Here is a 24822-nt window from a genome sequence, read left to right on the forward strand (position 1 = left end):
CACCAACAACCAAACCCTCCAGTTCAACCTTACATAACAAAACCTAACCTCACCACTGTAGGACTGTATTTGAAGTTACAGCTGACAGCTTTTTGTGGAGGCACCACACAACACCAAGCCTACAACCAGTGCCCTCACCACTGCTGCCCCAGTATGCATACCTAACCCCCACTATGCTGTCCTACTAACAGTTAGCTGACAGCTAACTAACAAAACTGACAGAAGCTGCACTGTGTGTTCATTCCAAAACTGAATTTATTTATGTGAATAGTTCTGTAAAACTGCAATACAATCACGTAAACTGAAGTTACAACATGCTTGTGTATATGTCTCTCACAATGCATACATAGCACCCTCCTAGTCAGGTGCTGAGATGTGTATAGTTAGAATAGTATAGCTGTGTTTCTCTGTTTACCAGAGAGGCTGTCGGGTAAATTCAGTGTGGTATTCTGCTTAACATAGTGCTGTGATTGATTAGTCAGGTCTGCTCACGATGCTCTGTTGTTTGAGTTTGTCTGAGTTCTGCCCTCCTTCAGGAAGCTATAAGAGCCTTCCAGAACATGGTTAGGGGCTGGGCAAACGAACAGTGTGAATATGGATACAGCCCTGGCCAATTGCAGGGCAACGTGGCCCCATTGCATGCTGGGAGTGGTATTTATGTTCTGGGAGCACATGGGTTCAGCGTCTTTCCCGGGAGTGGATTGCACCAAGCAAGGCTGGAGGCAGGCTGCCTCTCCTGGCACTTGCTGACATATGGCCTCAGGTGGGTCGATCTGAGGGACTGAAGTTAGAATGAGCGACCCTGGTTCTACAGTAAGCTGACTGAGGGGAACTGTGTGCCAAAGATCTGTCTGGTATCACTGGAGAGAGTCGCTTGGAAGGAGTCAACCATTCTGTCCTTGGACTTTTGAGTACAGACACTGAGAGATCTTGGGGACTCTGTGTGCTTTGTTACCCTCTGGTGCTTGATAGTCAGTGTAGGTCTGAGAAAAGAGAACACTGGGCTAGTGTTCTGAAGAGCTTGTCCAACATGTGCTACTGCAAAAGGACTTTGCTCAGTTCTATTACTCCTGGACTCACAATATAAAATAAATGGTGTAGCGCTACATCAATAAATTACAAAAACATATATACCGTAAAATGGTGACTAAAATATGTGAATAAACACACACGAGGTCCTATGATTGGACCAAAACTAGTGACCTATAAATAGTGATGACTAGATAGAAATGATTAAAAATAAATGTGAGCCCGATCCCTAACAGGGATACAACCACAAATCCTTTACCCGTGATTCCCAATAAATGGGATACAAATCTAAATATTAAGTGTAGCACATATATATATATTGTGTGAATCCCTAATTGAGGGATAAAAACACTCAGTGCAAGAAAATGTAAAACCACACAAATTGCAAACATATAAAATATAATGCTATAATAATAAAAGTGAAAAACTGCAACAAAATCCAATATGTGAAAAACCACAATCAAGGTGCTTCACTGCTTCTGGTCATGCAACATATACAGTGTGGATGCACAGCACACCGATAAGTGATCCTTAATTAGCTGCAATGGCCTCTCACCTCCGCTCAGCGACCCCAAAGGGCCACAGAGCCCTTCAGATCACCTCTGGATCCTCCCTGTATGTGTACTCTTTACTCCCGGTCTCCTGGGAACTATAGCCACACTGATATCTTGCAGCACCACTGCCTAGACTACTGCAACTCCCTTCTCACCGGCCTACCCCAACACACGCTATCCCCGCTCCAGTCTATCCTGAACTCAGCGGCTAGACTCATCCACCTCACCAACCGCTCCACTTCTGCCACCCCCCTCTGCCAATCCCTTCACTGGCTCCCGATTGCCCAACACATTAAATTCAAATTACTAACTCTGACATACAAAGCCATTCATAACACTGCCCCAAACTACCTCACTGACCTGATACCCAAATACCACTCTACCCGTGCCCTTCGCTCCTCACAGGACCTCCTACTCTCTAGCTCCCTGGTCTCCTCCTCCCACGCCCGACTGCAGGACGTCTCCAGGACTTCCCCCATCCTCTGGAACTCCCTACCCCAATCCATCAGACTGTCACCTACCCTCCTCACCTTCAGGCGCACCCTGAAAACCCATCTCTTCAGGGAAGCCTACCCCACCCTCACCTAACAGCCCTTCTCCTCCACTCCTCCTACCACTCCATCCCCTACAGCCACTTCCTCCTGTACCTCTACCCCCTCCCTCCTAGATTGTAAGATCCAAGGAGCAGGGCCCTCGTACCCCTCGTGTATTGTATTGTTACTGTATTGTCTCATGTACTGTCCCCCCACTTTAATGTACAGCGCTGAGCAAACCTTTTGGCGCTATATAAACACTGTATAATAATAATGTTACATCCTCTGGATGCGTAGATAGGTAGGCAGGTAGGCACCCTCAAAACCAACAATATTCTCTCATAAGCCCATGGAACAAGAGAAAAAGGACATCCTCCATAGTGTAAAACCGTTTGCAAGCTGTTTTGTAGTCATTGTATTTTATGCACCCTAAAAACCATGCAGCCCCTCCACAGACCCAGACCGCTGACCCGGGGCTCTAGTAATTCAAAACAGTCTACCGTAACAGGCCTGTACCTGAGGAGCTCAGCCCTGCAACTACTACTACTGCTAACGGAACTTTGCTCACTCCTTAACTACTTGTTGTTACACTTTAAAGAGAAGTCTGCTATATGCTTTCAGTCAGGACTTCCGTACTGCTCAACTAAGAGATACGTTCAATAGTGAAACCCCCTACATATAATACAGTTGTGACCAAAATTATTCAACCCCCACTGAAATTGAGTGTTTTGGCCAGTTTGACATTGCTTTTGATCATTCAGTCATCTTGCTTACATTTACATTAAAGAGGCACTTGTAGGTCAGACAAATATAACATAACAGTTATAATGAAATAACCACAAATGTCTTTTCTGTGCTCACAGCATTATCAGTTTTATTCAACCCCCAAGTGACATTCAATCTTAGTACTTAGTACAGCATCCTTTTACAGTTATAACAGCTTTTAAACGTGAAGCATAGCTTGACACAAGTGTCTTGCAGCGATCTACGGGTATCTTCGCCCATTCTTCATGGGCAAAGGCCTCCAGTTCAGTCACATTCTTAGGCTTGCGCACTGCAACTGCTTTCTTTAAGTCCCACCAGAGGTTCTCAATCGGATTTAAGTCTGGTGACTGCGATGGCCACTCCAAAATGTTCCAGCCTTTCCTCTGCAACCATGCTCTAGTGGACTTGGAGGTATGCTTGGGATCATTGTCCTGTTGAAAGGTCCAACGTCTCCCAAGCCTCAGGTGTGTGACGGACTGCATCACGTTTCCATCCAATATCTCCTGGTACTGAAGAGAATTCATGGTACCTTGCACACGCTGAAGCTTCCCTGTACCTGCAGAAGCAAAACAGCCCCAAAGCATGATTGACCCTCCACCATGCTTCACAGTAGGCAAGGTGTTCTTTTCATCATAGGCCTTGTTCTTCCTCCTCCAAACATAGCGTTGATCCATGGGCCCAAACAGTTCTAATTTTGTTTCATCAGTCCACAGAACACTATCCCACAACTTTTGTGGTTTGTCCACATGGCTTTTGGCATACTGCAGTCGACTCTTCTTATTCTTTGGAGACAGCAAGGGGGTACGCCTGGGAGTTCTGGCACGGAGGCCTTCATTACGCAGTGTGCGTCTTATTGTCTGGGCTGAAACTTCTGTACCCACATCTGACAAATCTTTTCTCAGTTCCTCAGCAGTCACACGGGGACTTCTCTCCACTCTACGCTTCAGGTAGCGCACAGCAGTCGAAGTCAGCATCTTCTTTCTGCCACGACCAGGTAGCGTTTCAACAGTGCCCTTTGCCTTGAATTTGCGAATGATGCTTCCTAAGGTGTCTCTTGGTATGTTTAACATCTTTGCAATCTTCTTATAGCCATTGCCCTTCCTGTGAAGAGAAATCACCTCTTCTCTTGTCTTCCTGGACCATTCTCTTGCCTTCACCATGTTTGTAACCACACCAGTAAATGTCTAGAAGGAGCTGAGTATCACAGTCATTTTAAAGCTGCCTAATTGGTGCTTATTATGCTTGATTGCTGCTCGGTGACATCCACAGGTGTTTTCAATACCTGATGGAAAGCACCTGTATGAACCTCTGTTCTTCAGAGTGGTAGTCTTTAAGGGGTTGAATAATTGTGGCAATGAAGAAACCACATAAGAACCATTTACTACTGTATTACATAAACAATTGATGTCATTTTAGTTGCATTTGGGTAGTTACAACGTCCTTGTAGGATTTGATTCTGAATACAATTCCAAATGTACACTATAGTCCCTAAACCCCTTTACAGCATTGGGGGTTGAATAATTTTGGTCACAACTGTAATAGCAGAGGTGAAAATCAACCAGTGTAGTAGAACATAGTAGTGATGGTATCACCCTCCCTGCAAATGTTAAGAAATATTGCAGAGCTGCAATGCGCAAATAGTGGTGAACCCCCCTATATAATAATAATAAATGTAAAATCTAAGCATCAATTATATATGTATTATATGTAGGAGGGTCACCACTATTTGCACATTGCAGCTCTACAATATTTCTTAACACTTGCAGAGAGGGTGATACCGTGTTCTAATACACTGGTTGATTTTCACCTCTTCTAATAATATTGTATGGAGGGGGTTCCACCATCGTTTGCACATTGCAGCTCTGACATTTCTCAAAATATTTTGGCAGGGAGGATGACTTCATCACTACTATTATGCAAAACATTGGTTGATATGTACTGGATATTCATTTATAGATTTTTCCATTGCAGATATATATGTCTGTTTGTACAATTTTATAGAGGAAGAATAGGGTTGCGCTGCATTATTTTTTTTGGCTTTTTTATATTCAAGAAGTTTATTCAAGTTTTAGAAAACTGAAAAAGCAACATTTAAGAAGAACATAATATAAGTGAAAGCTTCCCATGGCAGAACTTACAAAATATACATTACAGCAAGGTCATAGCCATTAATAGTGTGAGTAAGCACAGAATAAAACAATACAGAGAGGCTCTTATCCTCGTATTAGATCTGGTAAGAGGAATTATGATAGATCTCAGTCTTTACAGAAATAATGTTTATTGAACTAGTTCCCATAGGGATGGAAAGTTTAGACTATATCATCAGTAAAGTACCCTTTCCTACTTATTAGATCACCTGATCCGTCTATGAAAGGGTCATAAGGTTTTGAGTATAATCTGCCGATGCGCTGCATTTTTTTGCTTTTTATTTATTCCTGTTGTGATGTGGGAAAACATATCAAAGCTAGCAGCAACCAGCTAAAATGATTCTGTGGTTATTGTATTTGAGATTTTTTTTTCGGTTGCACGGTAGTAGTTTTATTTGATTTGATGTGTCCTCTGCCCTGCATACTAGTGGTCAGTGTGCCCCTATATACTGGTGGTGAGTGGTGAGGGATTTGTATCTCAAAGAATAGGTGCAAGATTCAACCACACTCCCACCTTCATACAAATGACCCCCCAGGGGTGCGCTGATTCTCTTGAATAGATTGCATTTGGTGGTGGTACAGACCACCAAACTGAATATGGGGTATAATTTACACTAAGAGGAGAAAGGAGAGATAGTACAGAGGGAAAGCTCACATAACTTTTATTGAGATTCAAGGCTCTTGCACATAGGTGGCTGAGCCCATTTTGTGTAATTGCAGTTACATTTCCTCTGTCCGGGCAGCTTAGGTGCAGTGTACAGCCCGTCATTGACATGTATGGTTGTATGCTGCTGTACTCATGTTTGTGATTGAACTGCTGCATAGAGGATTACAGCAGCTTACAACAATTGGGGATGGAGGGAGAGATGATGGATAGAGTGAGGGATGGATGGAGTAAGGGATGGATGGAGTGAGGGATGGATGCATGTATACAAGGAGAGATGGATGGAGAGAGGAATGAGGGAGGGATGGATGGAGTGAGGGATGGATGCATGTATACAAGGAGAGATGGATGGAGAGAGGAATGAGGGAGGGATGGATGGAGGGAGCGATGGATGGATAGTGGGAGGGATTGAGAGAGAGAGGGAGGGATAGATGGATGGAGGGAGAGAGCAATGGGCGGATGAATGGAAAGAGGGAGGGCTAGATGGAGCGAGGGATGAATGGAAGGATTGAGGGATGGAGTGATGGATCGAGGGAGGGATGGATGGAGGGAGGGAAGAAAGGAGGGATGGATGGAGGGCTGGATGGAGCAAGGGAGGGATGAATCGATAGAGGGATGGAAGGAGCCAGGAAGGGATGGATGGAGTGATGGAGCTAGGGATGGATGGATAGAGGGAGGGATCCAATGCAACCATTTAGGCACTGTGCTACCCTGGCAAAACGGCTGCAAATGTTTGTAGAAGCAGTCTGCATGCCTAGGTGCTTCATTTTATACACCAATGAGTCCAATAATTTGGAGGGGTGTCAATACTTTTGGCAATATAGTGTATGTAAATAATTTGACGTTTTTGGAACACACACACGAAAAATTTTAATATCTTGAAAAAGTTCATTTATTTCAGTAATGCAATTTAAAAGGTGAAACTAATATATGAGATAGACTCATTACATGCAAAGCAAGATAGTTCAAGCTGTGATTTGTCATAATTGTGATGAATATGGCTTACAGATCATTGAAAACCCCAAATCCACAATCTCAGAAAATGAGAATATTACATGCAATCAATAGAACAAGGATTGTACATAGAACAATATCGGACCTCTGAAAAGTATAAGCATGCATATGTACTCAGTACTTGGTTTGGGCCCCTTTTGCAGCAATTACTGCCTCAATGCGGCGTGGCATGGAAGCTATCAGCTTGTGGCAGTGCTGAGGTGTTATGGAAGACCAGGATACTTCAATAGCGGCCTTCAGCTCTTCTGCATTGTTTGGTCTCATGTCTCTCATCTTTCTCTTGGCAATGCACCATAGATTCTCTATGGGGTTCAGGTCAGGCGAGTTTGCTGGCCAATCAAGCACAGTAATCCCACGGTCACTGAAACAGGTTTAGGTGCTTTTGGCAGTGTGGGCAGGTGCCAAGTCCTGCTGGAAAATGAAGTCAGCGTCCCCATAAAGCTTGTCTGCGGAAGGAAGCATGAAGTGCTCCAAAATCTCCTGGTAAACGGCTGCGTTGACCCTGGACTTAATGAAGCACAGTGGACCAACACCAGCAGATGACATGGCTCCCCAAATCAACACAGACTGTGGAAACTTCAGACTGGACTTCAAGCATCTTGCAGTGTGTGCCTCTCCATTCTTCCTCCATACTCTGGGTCCTTGGTTTCCAAATGAGATGCAAAAGTTGCTCCCATCAGAAAAAAGGACTTTGGACCACTGAGCAACAGACCAGATCTGTTTTTCCTGACAATCTTCTCCAGGCTGCGGTCATCCCTGCTGCTTGTGCACCTTTTTCTTCCACAGTTTTCCCTTCCACATAACTTTCTATTAATGTGCTTTGATACAGCACTTTGGGAGCATACAACTTCTTTTGCAATTACCTTTTGAGGCTTTCCCTCCTTATGGAGGGTGTCAATGATGGTTTTCTGCACAACTGTCAGGTCAGCAGTCTTTCCCATGATTGTGATTCCTACTGAACCAGACTGAGAGACCATTTAAAGGCTCAGGAACCCTTTGCAGGTGTTATGGCTTAATTAGCTGATTAGAGTGGGACACAGCTCTAATAGGAAGAGGTGGAACCTAAAGAGGAAGGGGTGGAGTTTTCAGATAAAAGGGTGGGGCAAATTTAGATGTGGGGGGGTGCCCGATTTTAGTCTTGCCTAGGGCAGCACAAAACCAAAATACACCACTTCTAATGACACTGGGCAGGAAGGGGTTAACATCTGGGGCAATCAAAGGGTTAACTGTGTGCCGTTTTACTATGCGGCCTGTATGTGTTTTACTATACAAGCATGCTACTTTGTATTGCTCTGCTATGCAGAGCAATACAAAGCAGCATGCTAGTACTGACAGGGGAGATCTGTATTGTTTACGTACAGACCTCTCCCCTGTCAGTGTTCCTCAGCCAGGACCCAGTGATAGACAGCTGTAAGTGCCAAAACCGGATCATGCATATATACTTGATTTTGCGCAGCCCTGCAGCAGTAGTTTCTGCTATAGGGCGGCTGGGAAGCGGTTTATTTTTGCCATGGCTGTGGTCTGTGTACAGCTCTAAGAACTGTTTTGGTGGCCAGTTGGGGGCCGGTAAAAATGCTGCTCAACTGCCTCCTTTTGCTAGCAGCCTTAGACCAGAACAAGGTCCACCTACGCTATATCTTCATTAGGTATCAGCTCTTTTGAAGGAAGATGCACTCCATTGTACAGGGTGTCCCTAAAGTCTGGACACATAGGCAAAATGCATATTGAGAAAAAACAAACAGTGATATTTCATATATGTCCAGACTTAAGGGACACCCTGTATATCTGTCTGAACCAAGCCTCACTTCTATTGGTCCAGTGCTTTCTAGAAATGTAAGTTGTAAGCCTGACCACCTGCGGTACTTTAGAAAGCCCTTTAGATTTATCAACAACCGTGTAGTACCTAACTGACTGATTTTCTCCTACCTTTGCATGGAGCAGCTCCTCACTCATGTCTGCCTGGCAGCTGAGCAGCATGGAGAGGACTGGCTGCGGGGTCTGGTGGCTGGACTTCCTCAAACGGCTCCTGAGGACCGACCACACTGGGTCCGCCGCCCCACTTCCCGCCTCAGTCCATCCCCCCTTCGGGCTGTGCAGTGTTTGAACAGTAGGAGCTCCCACCCTGTCAGCAATCTGATCAGGTATTCAAACTTCTCCTCCCCCTGATGACACAGGCTATGGGGTGAGCCAGCTTCACTCCTGCAAGTCCGCAGGTGAGTCGTCCCACATCGTTCCACATCCTCCCACATCGTCCCACTTCATCTGTTAGGGATCTGGGTATGACCAGAAATGTGTGGACTGACAAAGGGAAACGCAAGCTTCAGGTATAGTAAACAATATAATTTATTAAAGGTACAACACAAATACAAACGCACAATATAACAAAACCAACTGATAACAGAATGTACACAGACAAGGGCAGTCAGGGCTGGTGAGGTGGAGTGGTCAGGCAGGCCGAGCCCACAGCACGGATTTCCTCAGGGCGCAGGGTCTAAGTCCCAGCCTGCTGTTCGCCAGGGCCCCTGATGGTGGGGATGGACTTGGTGCAGACTGGGACCAGGTCGCAACCCCTGAGTGCGTCCGGCTGTGGTAGAGAGTACTGGCAGGGGAGTGTGGGAACGGAGTCTGATGGGAAGAGGCAGGCAGACTTACTGAAGTGATCCGTGTGGGATGGATGGATCGTCGGGTGAAGTGAGCGTAGTCAGGCAGGCCGGGTCGGAATCGTGTGGGCAGCGAGGTACAAGGAGCAGGCGGAAGCGTATTCAGGAATAGCCGACAGGCAGAGTTCATGCAGAATCAGGATTAAGCAGGATCAGACAGGAAGCAGACAGGATGCAGGTACAGGGGCTCATGGGAAACAAACACCAAGGCCCTGAACACAGGCCTGGCCATTCCTTAAATACACCTGTGTAATTAGTTACAGGTGATGGCTCATTGTAGGAGTGAGCCTCTGGGTGCTGAGAGCACCCGCTGGCCAGCCCTGGTACTACAACCCACAAGGCAGGTGAGTCCCACCACTATTGGCGAGTCCATTCCTGACAGTACCCCCCCCTCAAGGAGCGGCCTCAGGACGCTCCAAACAGTCCTAAATGGGCAAAATGTTCCACCGCCAGGGTCCGGTAACTGGCGGGATATCAAGGACTGGCACACCAGGCTGGGCACCGGACAGGGACAAGTCAGGCTGGGCACCGGACAGGGGCACGTCAGGCTGAACATCGGGCCACCAGGCGGAGCAGCGGGCACCGGGCCAACAGGCAGGGCAGCAGGCAGCGGGCCACCAGGCGAGCAGCAGGCACCGGGCCACCAGGCGGAGCAGCGGGCACCGAGTCATCTGGCAAGACTGCGGGCACCGAGTCATCTGGCAAGACTGCGGGCGCCGAGTCATCTGGCAAGACTGCGGGCGCCGAGTCATCTGGCAAGACTGCGGGCGCCGAGTCATCTGGCAAGACTGTGGGCGCCGAGTCATCTGGCAAGACTGCGGGCGCCGAGTCATCTGGCAAGACAGCGGGCACCGGGTCAACAGGCGGAGCAGCGGGCACCGGGCCACCAGACGGAGCAGCAGGCGCCGAGTCATCTGGCATCAGAGTATCAAGCCGAATTACGGGTGCCGGGGCACCAGGCTGAACCACGGAAGGCGGGTTCTCAGACGGCAGGCTGACCGGTTTGGATACTGGCAGGATGGTACTGGTTGGAAAGAATTTTCGCTTTTTCCTGGTTTTAGTTACTGGAGCACAGGAAGTAAGCGCAGGTTTGTAAGTGGATAGAGCAGCTGTAGGCAGAGAAGAGCTGGGGGATGGAACAAAGGAGGGAGCAGTTGCTACAGAGGACTTCTTTACAGGGTTAAAGAAAGGATAGGTGCAGCGAGTGGGAGCAGGGGACTGATATGTGGTAGTTAGCAGAGTATACTGGGCAGTCACTGGGGGTGCTGTCGGGGATGCAGGAAGAGTGCCTTGAGCAGAGATATGACGTTGCAAGCTGACTGAGGCTGGGTGCAACAAGTCTGACCATGTCTGCAGTATGGGTTGAACAAAGCTCAGCTTACACAAAGCCTGTCTGGTCAAAGACTGCACTGCGTTTATACAGTCTCTTAGTACCTGTTGTGAACATGCAGAATAACGCTCCAGAAAGTAATCTACATCATCCTCCAATAACCATACCAGGGACTCTACCTGGTCGGCACTAAATGGTGGCAAAAATTCATCCCTGCTTTCGGGGGTATCAGATGAAACCAACTCTGCACAAGCCTGAATCAATGGTTGCACCTCAGAACTCTGTGCCCTGATCTACTAGGCAATGAGCGATCCTTATACACTCTAGTAGTTGATCCCGGGTATACTCCTTCAGAGTCTGATAAGCATAATCTCTGTCATCAAAGACTAGCAGAGAAAAATACACCACCTCATCCAGATTCATCCTTCCCAGCAACAATAAGCCAAGATGGCTTCCCTGTGCAGCCACTTCTGGTCAAGATTGGCCTTGGTGTTCTGTTAGGGATCCGGGTATGACCAGAAATGTGTGGACTGACACAGGGAAACGCAGGCTTCAGGTATAGTAAACAATATAATTTATTAAAGGTACAACACAAATACAAACGCACAATATAACAAAACCAACTGATAACAGAATGTACACAGACAAGGGCAGACAGGGCTGGTGAGGTGGAGTGGTCAGGCAGGCCGAGCCCACAGCACGGATTTCCTCAGGGCACGGGGTCTAAGTCCCAGCCTGCTGTTCGCCAGGGCCCCTGATGGGGATGGACTTGGTGCAGACTGGGACCAGGTCGCGACCCCTGAGTGCATCCGGCTGTGGTAGAGAGTACTGGCAGGGGAGTGTGGGAACGGAGTCTGATGGGAAGAGGCTGACAGACTTACTGAAGTGATCCGTGCGGGATGGATGGATCGTCGGGTGAAGTGAGCGTAGTCAGGCAGGCCGGGTCGGAATCGTGTGGGCAGCGAGGTACAAGGAGCAGGCGGAAGCGTATTCAGGAATAGCCGATGTCAGGACAGGCAGAGTTCATGCAGAATCAGGATTAAGCAGGATCAGACAGGAAGCAGACAGGATGCAGGTACAGGGGCTCATGGGAAACAAACACCAAGGCCCTGAACACAGGCCTGGCCATTCCTTAAATACACCTGTGTAATTAGTTACAGGTGATGGCTCATTGTAGGAGTGAGCCTCTGGTTGCTGAGAGCACCCGCTGGCCAGCCCTGGTACTACAACCCACAAGGCAGGTGAGTCCCACCACTATTGGCGAGTCCATTCCTGACATCATCCCACATCCTCCCACGTCATCCCACATCCTCCCACATCGTTCCACATCATCCCTCATCGTCCCACATCGTCCCTCATCGTCCCACATCCTCCCACATCCTCCCACATCATTCCACATCGTCCCTCATTTTCCCACATTGTCCTACTTCGTCCAACATCATTCCACATCGTCCCTCATCGTCCCACATTGTACCACATCGTTCCACATCGTCTCTCATCGTCCCACATTGTTCCACAGCGTTGCACATCATCCCACATCATTCCACATCCTCCCACATCATTCCACATCGTTCCACATCCTCCCACATCGTTCCACATCTTCCCACATCGTCCCACATCATCCCTCATCATTCCACATCATCCCTCATCGTTCCACATCGTACCACATCGTCCCACATCATTCCACATCGTCCCACATCATTCCACATCGTCCCACATCATTCCACATCGTCCTACATCAATCCACATCGTTCCAAATCCTCCCACATCCCACATCGAAAAAGGACATATGTTGGTCTTTTAATGATTCCCACTGCAAGTGGGGCTCCGCCTGCCGTTTCCAGCATGAGTGTTCAGGCTGTGGGGGAAACCACCCCGTTAGTCATTGTTTCAAAAAAGGCAAGGGTTTTCTCCGAAAACCGAGGGATGGTTCTGGGAAAGGGGAGTTCGCCAGTGAACATAGAGGTGATTCGACCCTGGCTCAATAGATACCCAGACAAACAGGTGGCGTTGTTATACCTTGCGACCTCCCTCCTACATTGCCGTCCTCTCGCAATTTGAAGTCTGCTTGCCAACACCCGAAGGTTTTATGGAAAAAGAGTTCGCCTCGGGCCACATGTCGGGCCCTTTTTTCGGAGCGGCCTATTCTTAATCTAGTGGTATCCCCTTTGGGGGTGGTCCCCAAGAAAGAAGTAGATACTTTTTGTATGATCCATCACTTATCATTTCCAAAAGGGAAGTCCGTAAATGATGGCATTAGTAAGGATCTTTCTTCTCTCTCCAATACATCATTCAATGCCACCCTGTCTTTAATTAATCGTTCGGGCCTGGCACCCTTATGGCAAAGACTGATATTGAAGCTGCCTTCCGCCTATTACCGGTTCATCTGGATAGTTTGTTTCTTCTTGGGTGCCGCTTTGACGAGGCTTATTATGTAGACCTGTGGCTTCCCATGGGCTGCTCCATTTCTTGTGCCTATTTTGAGCTTTTCAGCTCATTCCTAGAATGGGTTGTCAGAACTCACAAGGGACTTGACTATGTGGTTCATTACCTTGATGGCTTTCTCTGTGTCAGCCCCAGTGGTTCCCGGGTGTGCGAGATGATGCTCCGCTGTCTTACGTGCATTTTTGGGTGATTTGGTGTGCCTATTGCCCCCGAAAAGACAGAGGGTCCTTCTACAGTCATCAAATTTATGGGCATTGAAATTGACTAGGTACGGGGGGTCTGTAGACTGCCTGCTGACAAAATCGCTGACCTGATTTCTAGCATGGACTTGGCTTTGCAGGGAAAGAAGATCACCCTTAGGCAGTTGCAATCGCTGCTCGGAAAACACAAGTTTGCGTTCAGAGTGTTGCCAGACGGCTGGATTTTCTCCCGGCGCTTGTCTTTGCCCACTTCTGGTGTTCGTGAGTGAAATCATTTCATCCGCTTGACGTCTCTTCATAAGGAAGATTTATGGATCTGGTGGGAGTTTCTGGGCTCTTTTGACAGTGCTTCCTACTGGTTGTAAGCGTCCAGATCCAATACAGATTTTGATTTGTACACCGACGCAGCTGGTTCCTTTGGTTTTGGAACCGTTTTTGCGGGTAGGTGGTCTGCTGCTGCCTTGCCCCAGTGTTGGTTGATGCCGGGTTTATGAAGAACTCTTTCCGTTGTTGGTGGCAGTCGCACTTTGGTGTCCTTGGATTCGCAATAAGTCTGTGCTCTTTCACTCTGACAATATGGGGGTGGTTTCCTCGGTTAATACTTTGTCTGCATCTTCTCCTCCTGTTGTCACACTTCTGAGACAGTTTGTACTTTTATGTTTGCGCTATAACTTGCTCTTTAGGGCTATTCACATTTGCTTAATGACATCGCCGACTCTCTCTCGCGCTTCCAGTGGAATTGGTTCAGGATGTTGGTGCCAGAGGTGCAGCAGGAGGGCGACCCTGTCAGTCCGGGTCCATAGTGGCTATGGACCCTCGTTTAACAAGTATGTGGCCATTTATTCAGGGTTCCTTAGCTCCATCTACATGGTCAGCGTATGTCACAGTGTAGTCACGGTGGTTTCAATTGGAGCGCTTGGCTGGTGAGTTGCACCATGGTTACAGTCAGCAGAATCTTTTCCTTTGGTTTGTTGGTGGACTATTGCAACGGTGTGAATCGCATGCAGCTATTGACAAGAAGCTGTCGGCACTGACTTTTCTGTTTAAATTGTTGGGATGGCCTAACTACACTAAGTTGTTCGTGGTTCACCAGGCATTAAAATGGTGTGGGAGGCTGCGGAGGTGTGAGGATCGCCAACGACCTGTTTCCTGGGACATGTTGCGTAATATGATAACGGTTCTACCTCAGTTATGTTATTCCCCTTATGAAGTGCTGATCTTTGCGTTGGCCTTTTCCCAGGCATTCTTTGGTGCCTTCCGCATTAGTGAATTGGTTAGCCCTAACAAAAGAACAGCAAGGGGGGCTCCTAGTGGAAGATGTCCAACGGAAGGACGATAGTATTGAGATTGTCCTGCGTTCTTCGAAGACTGATCAGCTGCATCGGGGTGTGGCTATTCCTTTATTTGCACTGGTTGGTTGTGTGACATGTCCTGTTGTTTGTTTGATGGCATTTATGGCAATTCGACCTCGGGATGGGGGGGCCCTCCTTCTGTATGAGGATGATGCATTCCTCTCTCGCTTCCAATTCACACGTCTCCTACATCATTGCCTATCTGCACTCGGGCTGTCAACGTCCGATTATGGGACGCACTCGTTCTGTATGGTACGGCCACGGAGGCCGCCAGGTTGGGTATGTCCAGGGAGACGGTTCAGAGGATTGGCAGGTGGGAGTCCGGTCGCTCACAGATTGGAACTCTGACCTAGGCGTGGGACAGCTCAGTAGATTTCTGATGTGTTGGGTTTTTGACTTCTGTCTTGCGTGTTGTAGTTTTTATACCTTCTGCTGCTATGTTGGTTTCTTTTTCTTTGTTTGTCTTAATTCTTTTAGGTCAGTGGCGGCTTGTGGCCTGGATTGTTGGTCATTCCTTTATTTTCTGGGTGGCTCGTAGAGTGGAGCTTCACCGCAGCGGTCTTCAACTGGGTTTCTAGTTGGTCCAATTAAAATTGGTGTGGTTGGGGATTCGAGGATTGCTTTGGGCTGAGGTTCCCCCCTTGCTTCGAAATTGTGTGGCTCTGGAAGGACCTCCGGACATTTTGCTTTTGCATGTCGGGGGGGGGGAATGACCTAAGGGTTGTCCCCTTCCATGCCCTTATTTTGGCTATGCAACATGATTTGGCGGCCTTTTTGGATGACCATCCTAATGTTCTTCTGGTATGGTTGGAGATTATCCCGCACGTTTTTTGGCGCCAGGCCAGGGATGTCAGGGCCCTTGACAAGGCGCGTTTTAAGGTTAACAGGGCTATCTCTACGTTTACTGCTTCCGGGAATGGTTTGGTGGCTCGTCATGTGGAGCTGGAAGGCAGGCATTGTTGTTTTCGATCGGATGGTGTCCATCTTACTGATGTGGGTCTTGACATGTTCAACCTGTTACTGCAGGATTGGATTGAATGGGCTCTTTTCTGGTGGCAGTCAGGGAGTCGATGAGGGAGTCATCATTCTCCTGATGGTGGCGTTTATCCCTTTTGCGGGCGGAGGTGGCAGGTGGCTGGTAGAGGTGGTGGAATTGATAACAGGAGGCCCAAGTAAGCCCCTGAGCCTAACCTGCAGCTGGTGGCTGAATTGGCTCCTGCTAAGGAAAAAAAGTGGAGATACCCCACTCAGCACTGCTAAAAAGGGATTTGATGTTAGATATGTTTTATTGGTTGATTGTTCATTATTCATAGATTTCAAGCTGTGGCCGATACTTAAATAATAAAGTATCAACGCAGTTAAAAGTATCTTTGCTGTCAGTGTGGTTATTTTAGTCAAGCTCAGGGAGAAGTGAACAGTGAACCAGTCATGAATCAGTGTGCAGAGGCTTGGGCATGAGCTTTAAACGGGCACTGGTTGTGTCACCAGGACAGAAAGTGATGCGGAATCTTTTCAGCCTGGGTTCACACTAATGTGTTGCAGGAAATGCTGCGAAATCTGTGAGTTTCCAGCACCGCATTGCAATCACATGAGTGAGAAAACCCATGCGATGTGATTCAGGTGCAGATATAAAAAAGGGTCCTGCATCTTTTTGGTTCAGATGCAATGTGATTTGAACCACACAGACATTGCATGTAATTCGCACAGGGAGGCAGTGATTCCTGTGCCATTTACATGAGGTGTCCCGCTCTGCATTAGTATGAACCCGGGCTCAAGGAGGGCAGAGATAGCTGTAGCACTCACTCCCAAAGGAACTGCTGATGTTTGGGTCCCCTGACTCCGGATGTCAGTGACCTTCCGGCAATGCCACACTATCTGACACAACGAGGTTTAAGTGAAAAAAAAAAAAAGATTTGAGCACACAGTAAAACAATGACAAAAGGATGGGAAAGCAGTAATGAACACTTTAACAAGTACATGGAATCAGTTAAAAATTAATATGTGACTCAGCAAATGACAAGTGGACCAATGACTTTACTCTTAATCCCTATACTAAGTTGGTTTGACTAGGGGGCAATGCGATAAATGTTTCTGGCAAACCCTCTCCCTCTGGCCAGTGCATTGGACCCAAATCCAGTGTTGGGGTGCTCCAATGGATGGATGGAAGGAAGAAAGGAGGGAGGGGTAAGGAGAGAGGGGTAGATGGACCAAGGGAGGGATGGATGGAGCAAGGAAGGGATGGATGCAGTGATGGAAGGATGAAGGGAGAGAGGGGTAGATGGAGCAAGGGAGGGATGGATGGAGCAAGGGAGGGATGGATGCAGTGATGGAAGGATGAAGGGAGGGAGGGATGGATGAAGGGAGGGAGGGAGGGAGGGAGGGATGGATGGATGGATGGATGGATGGAATGATGGAGGGATAGGTGGATGGAGGGAGGGATAAAGGATCTCCTTCTGTGGACCTGCTCTTCTAACCTTCTGTATCCCACATTGTAGAAACAAGCCCGCTCTCTCCATGCTGGCAGAAGCTGTTTCTTTCCTTTTAGACCAAGTGTAGGAAATCAGCCCACTGCAGGCTGAATTTGCTCCTTGTAGTCAATCCCCCATAGAGCTGCTGGCACGTCTTCCTGTTGTTGCTTAGATAACACCCTGGTCACATCGGATGCGATTTGTATGCCCTGCGACTTGCAAATCACATGCCAAGTCGCACTCTATTGTCTGCTATTAGAGCGTTCATATCGGTTTGGTTCTGACTTGGCCGGAGCCACAACGATTTCTAAAGTAGTGCATGCACTACTTTTGTTGCGATTTTGCATAGACATCTGTGTCTGTGTTCACTGCTTCAAAATCAGCTTTGATGTGACCGGGGACTTAGAGAAGTCAGATCAGGCGGGCTGTGAAAGGGCGCGGGTACAGTGCTCTCTCATTGGCTGAGGAGGCAGCAGAGAGGCTCTATTATCAATCCGCCTCTGAAACCAGCCTGCCTGGTCTAACTAAAGATCATTGGATTTTTCGACCAGAACTGCTGTATCCCTCCACAGGAAAATAAAGCCCCCGGCCTTCTGGCATCAATAGAGAACATGCAGGTACACTGAAATTTAAAAAAAAAAAACACTGTGACATATGCAAGTACTGGCACCTGAATTTGCGGGTGCTATGGGGGTGCTTAAAGAAATTTTTGGGGTGCTTCAGCACACCCAAGCACCCACCTGGCACCACCCCTGCTGTCCAATTTAGCTCATTCAACAATCGAGAATGCTTTTGCTACTATTTCTGTAAATGCAGGTAGGAACCTCTGCAATCCATTAAAAGAGCTCATTTTGTATGCTGATTTACCAAGTATTTCTTATTCATCTATCTCCAGAACAGAGCTGCTCTTGAATTGTTACTAAACCCAGGACCCTGCATTCACTATATCTGCTCTTCCACAGTACACAGAACATGGAAATGCAATAATTTCAATAAATATAAACTGCTAAATACCATTTCTCACCAGCAGTTAGAACAGACTTCTGACTTCTATCAGTGTCCAGCAGAGCACTGGTTCAAGCTTGTAGGAGGAGGAGTTTTCATTCACCCTTGATTGTCCTATGAGGCTGCAGAATCCCTGACCCTCTGTCTGGACAGTGCTGATTGGTCCTATGCAGATCACATACAATCTCAAAAAAATAACGTTCTAGCGATACACACCAAACTGAGAATGTGCAGCTTGCCCCTGAGAATCTGTTCTATCAGCAGATAGATTGGGGGCATTAGAACAAAACAGGATCAAACATCCTTTTTACACAATGCAGAGGATTAACCCTGTAGCTTCCACAGTGAGTACAGCAAGCATGCTTTATTGCAGCCTTTCTCAACCAGGGTGCAGAGGCACCCTGGGGTGCCTTAAGGTTTCTTCAGGGGTGCCTTGGCAAAATGTCCAAATATTGCCCAAAACCAAGCCAGTGGGTGGAACAAGCCTGCATTTTAGTTACACAAAAGCATAGGTTTTCATTGTGTAACATTACGACCTTCTAGCCGCAGGCATCCTGACAACCAATAACATCATCAGTTGATAAGGAGGATGACAGCTCCCTGCACAGCATCCTAGTTTGATCATCCTCTGCCTCTCTCTGTCGGTGCTGGTGTCACATTAGCTCAGTGATGGAAAAAAACTAAGGGAGAAGAGAAACATTGGAATACTAGTCAGTACCAGTGTGCAGAAGTGCATTTGCTTTGGAAGAATAAATCCCCTCTAATGTTGGGTGTCTACATGTGTGGATGTTGCTGCGTTATATACAACTATTAGAATAGTTTTCACATTTTAGAATGGGGTGCCTGAACACTGTCCATAATTTTAAAGGGTGCCTTGCCTGAAAAAAGGTTGAGAAACACTGGTCTATTACACATACAGTCACACGTTACCCTGATCTTCCAGTAACTGCTATGACTGTATGTACTCACGTGACTCGTAACGTTTCTAGGTCTTGTTCCCACAGGAGGAGTGAGCTGGGCGTATACTTCAGATGTACTCGGCGTTGTGTCATACAACCTCTCCTCAGTCAGTAAAGCTTCGCTTTGTTATACACATTTCCTCGGGCAGCAGCTGCCTTCACATATCCTAGCTGTGTGGCTGCTTGGTCATCCATGGAGATCACCATCTTGCTGCTTCTGCTGAGTATCTTGATCTTTGTAAGACGCCGATGGAACCGTGTTTGTGTGGACCCGGCAGAACGAGCTGTTCTCATCACTGGCTGTGATTCAGGTTTCGGGAATCTACTCGCTCGCAGGCTACTTGATATGGGCTTCACAGTGTTTGCTACCTGCCTGTTCCCGGATGGGGAGGGGGCGCAGTCATTGTTAAACTATCCCTCCTCTGGGAAGGTGAAGGTGATCAGGCTGGATGTTACTAGTGACAAGGAGGTCGCGGAGGTGAAGCAGTGTGTACAGGAGAACCTTCCTGCTAAAGGTACAACTGTGTTCGTTTATTTTCATTTCAGTACAGTGATCGGTATTGCCGTCTTTATCCACATGAGCCTCTGATGTGGGAGGAACGTCCACCCATATCGGCACACGTCCCATCCAGACGTTTATGTACGTGGGATGCGTGTCGATGTTCCTGAATGTCCTCACGTATGCGGCTCAAAGAGCGTGCACATGGGAGCCCCATGATCGGCGTGTCCTGGACCACATCACCACTCTGTCTGGGTGATCACCATGTGATTGCTGTGTCCAAGCACATGGTGCAAACAATAGTAACTGGAGGTAAATATCGGTTCTCTCTGCTGTCATGCAGCTTGTCTGTGAGAGCAGAGAGAACCATTGCTGCAGCTTGTGAGCGTACACTGCCTGTCATAGTGTATGTACACCGACAGACTGCAGTGACCAGGGACATGGGGCTGGCTGGTCCTGCAGCCTGTCATAGTGCATGTGCAATGACCAGGGACACGGGGCTGGCTGGCCCTGCAGCCTGTCATAGTGCATGTGCAATGACCAGGGACACGGGGCTGGCTGGTCCTGCAGCCTGTCATAGTGCATGTGCAATGACCAGGGACATGGGGCTGGCTGGCCCTGCAGCCTGTCATAGTGCATGTGCAATGACCAAGGACATGGGGCTGGCTGGCCCTGCAGCCTGTCATAGTGCATGTGCAATGACCAGGGACATGGGGCTGGCTGGCCCTGCAGCCTGTCACAGTGCGTGCACACCGACAGACTGCAGGGACACGGGGCTGGCTGGCTGGCACTGCAGGCTGTCACAGTGCATGCACACCGACAGACTGCAGTGACCAGGGACATGGGGCTGGCTGGTCCTGCAGCCTGTCATAGTGCATGTGCAATGACCAGGGACACGGGGCTGGCTGGCCCTGCAGCCTGTCATAGTGCATGTGCAATGACCAGGGACACGGGGCTGGCTGGTCCTGCAGCCTGTCATAGTGCATGTGCAATGACCAGGGACATGGGGCTGGCTGGCCCTGCAGCCTGTCATAGTGCATGTGCAATGACCAAGGACATGGGGCTGGCTGGCCCTGCAGCCTGTCATAGTGCATGTGCAATGACCAGGGACATGGGGCTGGCTGGCCCTGCAGCCTGTCACAGTGCGTGCACACCGACAGACTGCAGGGACACAGGGCTGGCTGGCTGGCACTGCAGGCTGTCACAGTGCATGCACACCGACAGACTGCAGTGACCAGGGACACGGGGCTGGCTGGCCCTGCAGCCTGTCATAGTGCATGTGCAATGACCAGGGACACGGGGCTGGCTGGTCCTGCAGCCTGTCATAGTGCATGTGCAATGACCAGGGACACGGGGCTGGCTGGTCCTGCAGCCTGTCATAGTGCATGTGCAATGACCAGGGACATGGGGCTGGCTGGCCCTGCAGCCTGTCATAGTGCATGTGCAATGACCAGGGACATGGGGCTGGCTGGCCCTGCAGCCTGTCACAGTGCGTGCACACCGACAGACTGCAGGGACAGGGGGCTGGCTGGCTGGCACTGCAGGCTGTCACAGTGCATGCACACCGACAGACTGCAGTGACCAGGGACACGGGGCTGTCTGGCCCTGCAGCCTGTCACAGTGCATGCACACTGACAGACTGCAGTGCCAGCTAGCCCCAGTGCCCCTGATCACTTCCCCAGTGTAATACCAATAAACAATGCAGCCAGCCCGTCACCTGTCCCGGTGCTCACAATAACACTGACAGGTCCAAGGTGAGATAATTACACATTCCAACTCAACTTTGTTTACTGCTGGACTGACTGTCAGTGTGCAGTGATCATGTTGCATAGAGATTCAGATACACAGCAGTAAATAAAGCCGTTTGCAGTGAAAGTTCTGTGATTGGAGAGAAGATTCACTTTGGTTCAACACTTTATTGCTGTGCCTTTGTCTTCTTTTAGAAGAGGTAGAAGGGAACCGATGGAGCTCTCAGCGCACCCCTACCGCTATCTATTGCAACCTCTGTGTGTCCTTGGGCAGGACTGGTACAAGGATTTTTGTGTACATAGGTGAAGTTGCATTTTGGTGCCCCCCATCCTCCCGCCACCCCCGACCCTTGACAGCAGTTCTGCCCGGAGGATGGGACTCAGAGCCTGTCTCAATGAGCCGTTTTACCCACTGCTCCATAGAGGAAATTGGAGGGTCCAATTGGGTCCGCCTGCCATGGACAGACAAACCCAATCGGACTAAGAGATGATCATCAAATAATGAACAACCTTCAGCTCTCACACAGAAGATAGAAATAATTATTATATTAAATAAATTATATTGAATGTGAACAAAATTAAATAAAATAAAAAGCAGTTAAAGGAATAAAACCAGTCCACGGATGAGTGAATGGGGGGGCAGAGTTCTGGGTGGCATCGGTGTGTTCAGAATGCGGCAATCATCATGTCCATCCAATGGATGTGCAGATAAAAGGACCGTAGAGGCTGTGGAATACACAAGTGGACTGGCAGCTCCTTGTCAAGGACAGGGGGATCCCACAGAGGTATGCAAAGGAATGACAAGCGGGGCGCCAGGTCAGTGTAGATAAAGACAATAGTGCTTTATTATAAAGAAACTTACATCTTACAATCTCTCAGCGAGCGTGGAAGATGAAAATCAATGGAGCCAGGGACATCAGAAGAGTAGATCCGATTAAATATGCAAGGCCCAGGTGGAGACCCACAGCGATGGATGAACGGCGTCTCTGAATGCCTTTCCGCCAGTAGTAGGGAGAAGTGACAGATGCTGTGAATGGAACAGAGGGCGGGCTGTAACGCGTTTCAGAAGCTCCACCTCCTTTGTCAAACAAGCCCGCCCCTGTGAACACAGGGTATATATGAGCTGTCAAATCAGGGAACCAATCAAGGGGAAGAGAAGGGGAGGCGTGTGAAGGGAAGGGACCAATTGTGTTCTCCGGAGATCGTGGGATACAGCAAAGGAGAAAAAAGCAGAATACATACACCAATTAGTGTCAGGGAATGGGAAGATCGCCGCTGCGATCGAATCTGCACATGCGTAGAATCCTGACAAAACGTACAGGCAGGCAGGCACTAGGACCCAGGCGTGCCTGTCACAAATGACGGGCTAGGCAAGCACTAGGACCCAGGAGTGCCTGTCAGGAGTCGGGTGGACTATTTAAACCCGGCTCTTGCAATGCTCAAGTGCCGTATGGTCTTATCTGTGTTCCTGAGTTCCTGTGAGTAGATTGTTTGTTGCCGAACCTGCCTGAGCCTGATTTGCTGTCCGTCTCCTGCTCTGATCCCTGGCTTTGTCTGACCATTCTCCAGCTTAACCCTGTACGTTCTGACCTCCTGCTAACGAACCCGGCTTGTGACCTGTTTATCCCTCTGCCTGCTGATTTTGTACTACGCCGCCACCACTGTTACCGACCCGGCTTGCCTGACGCTGCTCCTGTTACCTCCTCACATCAGACTCTCACCTGCTATACACCTCCAACGGTGCTTCTACCACAGCTGGGTGAACCCAGGGGCCGCGACCTGGTCTCGGCCTGCTCCAAGTCCATCCCCACCATCAGGGGCCCTGGTGAACAAGCAGGTCGGAGCTTAGATTCCGCGCCTTGGGGGAATCCAGTCTGTGGAGTGCTAGAGGCTACCGCAGTGGGGTCCCTGACAATTAGGATGTCTAAGATCAATCTGGTATGCCCTGGTCACCAATTCGGGGTTGTAGCCCTTGTCCAAGAACCTATTAGGACTAAGCCCTGTTCTAAGTAATCATTATCTTGTGTGCAGTTTTTCCTCAGTCTGCAGAACTGGCCCTTCGGAATGTTTTGTACTCACTTGGAATGATGGCAACTTTTAAAATGTAAATATGAGTTTTCAGCAGATGGCTTAAAATGAGTTTTGGACACAATGCTGCTCTCTAGATGTGAAAACTCTAAATGAAGAAAAACTAGGGACTCAGGGCTGCTGACATGGGTGAAGCATAGACCTAAAAGGTTATTGTTGCAGTATTCGATAAATGGTGAAATTGATGAAAGAGGACCTTCCCAAATTACGATGACGTCATCTATATACCTGCCGTAGTAGATGATATGTTCAGCAAAGGGGTTATTCCTCCAGATGTATGTCTCCTCTCATTACCCCATAGTGAGGTTGGGGTAGCATGGTACAACTGATGCACACATAGCAGTGCCATTCACCTGGAGGTAATAACTCCCCTGAAATTTGAAATAGTTATGTTCAAGATACCCTCTAGGGTAAAATTAAATTTTGTGGTGGAGGTGTAATTCTGTGGCCAAAAAATGTCCCATCGCTCTCAGGCCTGCCTCATGGGGGATGGAGGTGTAAAGAGAACAGACATCCAGGGACAGCCATGTTGGGAATACAACAGCATGTATTGTATGTTAATATCACTTGACCAGTAGATGGCACTGTACACTAAGGTCACTAGTTGTGCATATGTGTAAGACTTGTTGGTTCTTCCTCTTCTCTCTCATCTCTTCAGGAAGTAAGATGTCTGTTATACAGTCTGCTGAAATGTGCTCTGTATGTTTGTAACTTAAGCCACACAAGTAAAGCCAGAATTCTGCCTCATAACTACCAGTGTCTTCTATAACACATAACCAACAGGTTATGGGCCCAGCTCCAGACACTGGAAAAAGGAAAACTACAAGCAAGTAAGTGCTGCATTTACAATCCAATTCACTGAAAGATGGCAAGTGCTTCAGATATGAAGTTTACAATAGCAAAGCTCAACAATACCAACTACCAACTGTCAGAGATCCCCGCGATCCGTCCCTCGATGGTCCCGGCGCAGGCGCACTGCTCCTCCCAGTACACGGGCACTAGGTCCGGGCCGGCCGCGGCGTTCGAGTTCGCGCATGCGCAGTAGAAGCCGCGGCCGCCCGCTGGGCACCAATGGCAGCGCAGGGCGGGATATTTAAAGGTCCCTGAGCTGTCATTTCGTTGCCTTCTGGTCTTACCTGCATTCCTGATCCTGTGAACCTGTATACTGTAAGTTATTGACCCGGATTGCTCTTGACCTTGCTGATTTCTCCTGCCCAGACCCTTGCTTGCCTGACCTCTCTCCCTGGATGCCCCTCTGTAGATCTGACCTCCTGTTGCTGACCTGGCGTGTGACCCGACGATTCTCTGCCTGCTCCCTTGTACCTTACCGTCCTCTACATTACCGACTCGGCCTGTCTGACT

General features: G+C 48.5%; 1 protein-coding gene and 1 long non-coding RNA gene across 2 annotated transcripts in view; one reads left to right on the plus strand and one right to left on the minus strand.

Moving 5' to 3' along the window:
- The window catches only part of LOC149456447 (uncharacterized), a 44024-nt gene extending 24639 nt beyond the window's left edge, over nucleotides 1-19385 (minus strand). Inside the window, exon 1 of the long non-coding RNA XR_016313891.1 lies at nucleotides 19136-19385. This is a non-coding gene — a long non-coding RNA (uncharacterized LOC149456447). The remainder of the gene's footprint in view (nucleotides 1-19135) is intronic.
- The window catches only part of LOC149456448 (D-beta-hydroxybutyrate dehydrogenase, mitochondrial-like), a 45259-nt gene continuing 39612 nt past the window's right edge, over nucleotides 19176-24822 (plus strand). Inside the window, exon 1 of the mRNA XM_089685119.1 lies at nucleotides 19176-19640. Within this exon, the coding sequence (XP_089541245.1) occupies nucleotides 19319-19640 (322 nt within the window). The 5' untranslated portion in view covers nucleotides 19176-19318. The remainder of the gene's footprint in view (nucleotides 19641-24822) is intronic.

Source organism: Staurois parvus, unplaced genomic scaffold (assembly GCF_062004578.1).
Source record: "Staurois parvus isolate SC_StPar_1 unplaced genomic scaffold, SC_StPar_1.0 ptg000362l, whole genome shotgun sequence".
NCBI lineage: Eukaryota > Metazoa > Chordata > Amphibia > Anura > Ranidae > Staurois > Staurois parvus.